Source organism: Lolium perenne, chromosome 3 (genome assembly GCF_019359855.2).
Source record: "Lolium perenne isolate Kyuss_39 chromosome 3, Kyuss_2.0, whole genome shotgun sequence".
Lineage (NCBI taxonomy): Eukaryota > Viridiplantae > Streptophyta > Magnoliopsida > Poales > Poaceae > Lolium > Lolium perenne.
In genome coordinates this window covers 125,849,338-125,855,897 of record NC_067246.2, presented here as the reverse complement: position 1 = coordinate 125,855,897, position 6,560 = coordinate 125,849,338, and the positions used below count along the sequence as shown (strand labels likewise).

The following is a 6,560-nucleotide window of genomic DNA, read 5'->3' as shown; positions in this document are numbered from 1 at the left end:
ATAAGATAGGTTTATACCGTGATACTTAGCACGAATATGTGGATTTCTACTATTTGTCTCAACCTTTACCTTAACTAGATGACCCGTTGCGCTATCGCGCAAGTGCAAATGAAAGCGTATTAATATGTCAATGGATGCTGACCTATAGGACGGTAATTTAATAAATAATTTATTTCGGTGCTTTAATCTATATTTTTGGTGATTGTTCATGTCTTGAGTTGCTATATACGCATCAAATATGGCGTTTATTTCTTATCCCTATAAATTTTACAGAATTATACAGGATGTTTCATACCAAAATAGTTGTAAGACGATCTTTCATGTATTGGTCATTCAAAGTTAATGCGGAGAGTATTCACGGTTCTACTATATTTGCCTTCCATTTTTGCCATGAGATTTTGTTTTCCCATTTCCTGGTATTGTCCATTGATATTAAATATTTCACAATTTCTATAACATGTTAGGCTTTACCGGAACCACATTGGTAAGCAACGTATGCTATAAAACTAAATCATCAATCTATCACGTGGATGTCTGCACATTATGAAGTTTTGTCAGAAATAATCCGAAATAAGCAATGACTAAAACGAAACTCAGCATTGATTCAAGATGAAAAACCGTGCATCTTCCTCAAATCACGCATGTGATAAACAACCATGTCAAGATGTACCTGCCATTTTGATTCAAGATGTACTTGCCATTTTGATTCAAGATGTACATGCTAAGCTAGGTGTACATCCCACTGCCAAAACCAAAATCTCAGTCAAAAATGGGCCCGGAGTCGTTAATTACAACTTCCACACAGGATAAACTGTGACAAATAACTATTCTGCAAACAACATTTTTACTACTGTGGTAAACCATAGAAGATAATGCCTGAAACATCACGAGATAGTTAAGTTTGTGCTAAATAAGAGAGAACTACAGTTTAGAGAATACCACATGCACAAACATGGAATCCCTTTTCTTCATAGAGCATGGCAAGGACATATACCATCTTGTTTATAGAAGGTCTGCCAGGAAAAATCAACAAGTAAAATCAAAAGGAACAGTACATATGATAAGCTACCAAGCAAGATCATCTATCTTGTCTAACTGAACACCATTCCATCTAGCCTGGGTAGTGCACAAAAATCTGAAACTCGTATATTAGCAGCCTTAGGATAAAATTACAGAGCATATGGCCATATAATTCCGAAACTCATACCAGTTTACATCTTCTCTGAAATTTAACAACCTCACAAGTTCTGATTCCTGAACACTACAACTCGACCGACTACAAAATCCGGTCGAATCCGGTCGATCTCGAGTGGAATCTCAAGCGCACGCCGCCCTGCGCTGGTGACAGTATCAGCTTGCCCAAGGCTGAGCTTGCCCAAGGCTGCAGGCAGCGCTGAAGCGGCCCGGCCGCGCGTCTGTCTCGTGTCCAAGGAGTACATCCTGAGTCGCATCTTCTCATCTATGGAACTAAAAAACGGAAACATCTAACAACCTTAGATGCATGCCACATATCAGCCATTTTATTTTGTGCTCAGGTTCTTCAAACGGAAATACATTTGTACACCCAAACATGAGTGTGGGTGTACTCTTTGCTGTTGGATCGTTGGAGATTCGTGCAAGATGCCATGTGAGAGAAGCCATTTTCATCTATTTCCTCCATTTTCTGGAAAGGTAGTAGGTCCCATGTACAGGGGCAAAAGCCACCCCGCTGCTGCTTTTCCTCTCTCCCGACAAGGCATATCATTGATAAACACATCTAAGACATGGATGATATTACACATCACAAGTATCCAGTACAAGAATGATTTCCTTCCTTAAATGTCATCGGCTAACAAGGATCCCAAAATAAACACCTGAACTACTTTGATAACTTCCCGTTGCGCCCCGGCGCAAAGGCAAAAGCAAGATAATATTGTAACCATAAGTTTTATCCAGGATTGTACTGTAATCATATATGATTGAGATTTATTGGCTTTAAACCATGAGCCTCATGATAGCTTCCCGGTTTAGCTATGCATAACATACATTCTAACATATATAGGTCTGGTTCATCTAATACTGTCATAAGTGTATCACATAACACATAGCTGGTGAAATTACATTATACAGAATTCCTATGTACATTACAGAACATAGCTGGTGGAATTGCTATTGAAATATCAGCAGCCAACAACACTGCATAAAACGACCAGATGATCGGATCAGGTTGAAGCCCCTATGAATGGGTTAAAGCTCTCAGATGATTTCACAGAAATTTACTGATAATGTGATTCAAGATCAACACATGTATTATGGCATTTCCATCATTGTAATGGCACAATTTCTCCTTCTATGGATCCATCTGCATACACAGTAAAAAGGCAGTATTTATTCATCACTTTCAAAGCAAGGCAGCAAAATTACTCTAAGCGAGAATCGTTATTTCGTGCAGCGTAACAGTAACACACATATGCCATAGAAGATAAGGTTTTAACACCGGTAACTAACACTGAATCAATAACCATGCTCATATCGAAAACATTTTTTTTCTCAAAAGCAAAAATATACATGAAAAAGAAAGACATTGTGTGCCGACACGTACCAGCAAAGAACCTGGAGGCAAGTGAGAATAAAACTAACCACCTACTTTTACCAAAATCAAGCATTTACCCATTCTCAATAGGAGCACAAACCATAAAAAACCAAAATGTAGTAAGCATGAAAGATAATGGAAGTACAAAGACTTCCTCCTGAGAGCTGATATGAGCTATTATTAATTAGAGTGCAAACATGAAATGTATGCATCTCTAAAACAACAATTTCGAGAACGAACAAAAATGCATAGAAACAGGAGTGGAGAAACCAATAATAATACCTTCATAAGCTGGGAGCTCTTCCATTGAACCAAAACCAATAAACCTGAAAAGTAATAAGAAACACAAATGGTAGTTTATTAGAAAATCCAACAATAAAGAACAAAAGGAGCAATTGGAAGGTGAAAGGTAGTTTATTATAAAATCCAATAATAAAGAAGAAAAGGGGCAATTGGAAGGTTTATAATCCCTGCTTCTCTAAACAGAGCACAACTTTCGATTGGTGTTCAATCCTTTTGAAAATTTTATCATTAAAAACTAATAAATTAAAAACCATATAGATCTGTATAAAAAAATAATTTAAGTTGATTTGTCCTTCTATGGTTATTTCCCTTGGTTTAGTCAGAGGCAGGTAATCTATAGATTTGATAGATTGATACAGAACAAAGAAAACGTATCTACAATACAGTAGTAAAAATAGCTTTAGAGAAACCTAACCATATTATGATTTGTGTTCCTTGTCCAAACAACTGTATCCAGCTAACCAATTTTCCAATGCAAGAATAAAATGTATCCAGCTATCTTAATGCATACAACTGTGAAAATGGCCAAACAGAATTCAAGTTGAAAGACCTCCATTATTAGTAACTTCCACTCAAGGTAATTTCCAGCAGGTTCCATATCAGAATCTCAATGGTGCAGCCACGCTGCGCTACCAAGACAACACGAGCTCGTACCTGCTACAGGTCGCTTGGCGGCGGAGGCCACCGTCGTCCATCAGCTGAAGCCACCGGCATCCACCCACTGCCACCGCCGTCATCCACCAGCCTGGTGGAAAACAAAAAAGAATTCTCTAATTTTTTTTCAGTGATAGACACTATTTATAAAGTAAACAACCAATAAACTTGTTCGAAAGATTCCTTTAACCTTTTCATTTTAGTTATGCAATATAAATGGGCATGGAGATATTAACAACTGAATCTTGTATACCACACAAATAAGGTAAATTATGAACTGAACTCCAAATACTTCAGGACAATACAATACAAAAATTAGTGAGTTGCACAATACAGTAGAGTGAATTATAACAGTGATACCTTGCCTTCACCCATGCTCACATCTGTCTCAGCAATGCTACTCATTTTTAGAGAGAGCTGTAAAGCTACTCCTAAGCATCGCACAAACCATTGTTACTGACAGTGAAAATCTGGGCTCGAGCACACCTATTATTTATCAGACCATATATTCATTTGAGTTAAGTGCAAATGTGCAAATATATAAAAGTTTTCTTAAAGCAAAACGACATTGTTCACACTTCATCTCTCCCATCATCTTTGAGACGGCAAATCTCAGTTAGTTACTATGCAGAGCGAACTGATGAGCAAAAGTTGGCTGGATATGCGGATCAACAATCCTTTTTTTGTAGCACACCCACCTAATCTTGCTTCTTTTGTAAGGACAACAAACTAATTTTAATAGAAGCACTGAAGCGTCAAAGAGAACTACTAAGGAAGGAATAAACATACAGATAGAAATCTGCAACTAACCGTCTGTAGCCCCTTCCATGTCCGTGGACGTGGGCGCCTGGGAATATAGTCAGCGTGGTGTCTGAACTTCAGCTCAGCATTTATATGCTGATCTTCCTCCTAGATGATGCATCTTCTTCCCCACAGTATTCCCGCATCAATGCTGCCAGAACACAAAGCACTGGGTTAAAAAAAAATCCAATGGAAGGTGACAAACTGACAACGAGAATTATAATGGAAGAATATGGAAATGCTTTACTTAAATTCCTAACAAAAATGAACTTCCCATAAAACAAGGGTAATTCTACATGCACAAAATTTAACAGGACACTAATGAATGTATATTGGACACTAACGAATTAGAGGGAGGGGACATAACAGAACACAGACCTCTGAATCATCCACGGGACAGTGGCTGCTGCATAGCAAACTTAAAAACATGAAACACAGCTAAACGAGAACGGAGGGGGTCGACTTGTCTAACCTGGTCGTCGCCTGCGGCCAGCGGGCGCGGCAGACAACCCGTAGTTCACTGGCTGGCATCACCGTTCCAATCGAGTGAATCCGATCTAGGAGCACTTCGACGGTCAAGCACAGGGAACAATAGAGGCCGGGACAGACATGGTACGTGCACGGAGCCGGACGACTCGTGCTCCACCGTGGCGGCCTCGCCGTCGCTCGCAGCCTTCTGCTCGGCCACCTCCTTCGGGCCGCGCTGGCGACGCATCGCAAGGCCCCGAGCCTCCCTCTTCGGCACCTCCTCCAGCGCCTCCTTGGCAGCGGCGGCGCGCCCCGTTGCTTGCTCCTGCTATGCAAGCAATCCTACAAAAACTATCGAATTAAAATTAGAAAACTAAACATGTGCACTGGCTTTATCTTGTAAAATAGACCATCAAGCTAATACCCTACTTGGCTGTACAGTAAGCAACTCCCACCTAATTTGAGGGCTGCTACCCAACTGCTTCGGACCCGCTCCACGAACTGCAGAAAAACCAAGAACAAGTCTCAAATTCGTTGCTCACCTGCAGATAGGTTGGAGACGGTGAGGTTGCTGGCACGGACACTTCAAACCCCTTCCTCGCTCAGGCGCGCGCTCCCTGCCGCCGCCGCCATCGCTCGGGAGCACCTGTTGTTGATGTAGGATTGTTTGGTTCCATCGTCGTCTCCAGCTCCCTTCCTCCTTGTGCCATATACAAAGCAGCCAAACGACCTCTCTGGCTACCACTGGCAGTCATGGCTACCTCCAACCATTAGAGCCCAACATCCCCTGCTTGATATCCTCCTTCTCTTCTTCCTCAGACCTGAACACATTGTGTTAAGAAATAACATCAATTATAGCAATTAAAAATCAGAGTGTTGGAGGGAGAGAGAGAAGATGAGGAGGGGGCTGAGGTTTGGGAAAAGATTACGTTGCAGAAACGGCCGTCGAGCAGCACGCTGGACACCGATGGCCACGCCCCTGAGCGGGCCGACCGGCTCCTCAATTTCCGAGACGGCGCCCGAACCCGTGGACGGGCTGCGCAAGGGAGGAGCGGCGGCGGAAGCTGGCGAGGGCGGAGTAGTCGTCGCTCCAACCCCTTGAGGCTCTCCCCTTCTGCTGCACCAAGCTCCATCCTCTTCCTCACTTGCAGTGGCCGGCACAGCTCCGCCTCCCCGGCGGCCACCCCTCCCGCCCCTTTGCGCCCTCCTCCTACCGCATCCCCTCCAACCAAGTCGTCACTGCCGCCGCCACCCACAGGGAAATGAGTAAGTAGAAGCTGTCACAAGCAAGTATCAGACAAATCTCTAGCTACTGACGGTGACCAGCTGTGTAGAACAATAGACACACCTTGATAGTAAAACAGAGTAATACATGCAATGCTATAATGAGAAGAACATATATGACCGGAGCAAACATGAATAATACAAATTTAAAATGAAACTACTCATTGCCATAATATACTTGCTGTAATGCTATAAACCGTGAGAACAAAACTGGGGACTCTATATAAGAGAGAACCAAACTTATGCATGTAGCATGTGGAATCCAGTACATCCAGATTTCATGGATATGGATTTCATGGATGTGCAAGCACCAAGGAGTAAAATTGCATAGTATGTGGGGTGATCACCAGCAGCCCACAAAGGCCGTTGAGGCATGTAGATTATACTAATTACCTGACCATCCAACATCCTTCCATCATGTTTGACGCCTGAAGGTTTTCCTTCGTTGGTGCCTTTACCGGCTGTATTTTCTATTTCA

The 6,560-nt window shown here is 42.1% G+C and overlaps 1 protein-coding gene and 1 long non-coding RNA gene across 3 annotated transcripts; both read right to left on the bottom strand.

Moving 5' to 3' along the window:
* Positions 1-2,044: 2,044 nt before the first annotated feature.
* On the bottom strand, positions 2,045-3,310 carry LOC139837576 (uncharacterized). The gene is made up of 2 exons (XR_011754106.1): positions 2,855-3,310; positions 2,045-2,341 (listed from the first exon to the last, which is right to left on the bottom strand). It is a non-coding gene; the product is annotated as an uncharacterized lncRNA (long non-coding RNA).
* Positions 3,311-5,185: 1,875 nt separating this feature from the next.
* On the bottom strand, positions 5,186-6,560 carry LOC127342320 (uncharacterized). Of its 2 annotated transcripts, none has more exons than XM_071826957.1 (3): positions 6,476-6,560; positions 5,728-6,075; positions 5,186-5,619 (listed from the first exon to the last, which is right to left on the bottom strand). In XM_071826957.1, the coding sequence occupies exons 1-3, from the start codon at positions 6,488-6,490 to the stop codon at positions 5,614-5,616; spliced, it is 369 nt and encodes a 122-aa protein (XP_071683058.1). In that variant the 5' UTR covers positions 6,491-6,560; the 3' UTR covers positions 5,186-5,613. The 2 variants fall into 2 exon arrangements, with proteins under 2 accessions (XP_071683058.1, XP_071683059.1); XM_071826958.1 differs by having other exon boundaries at positions 5,728-6,037.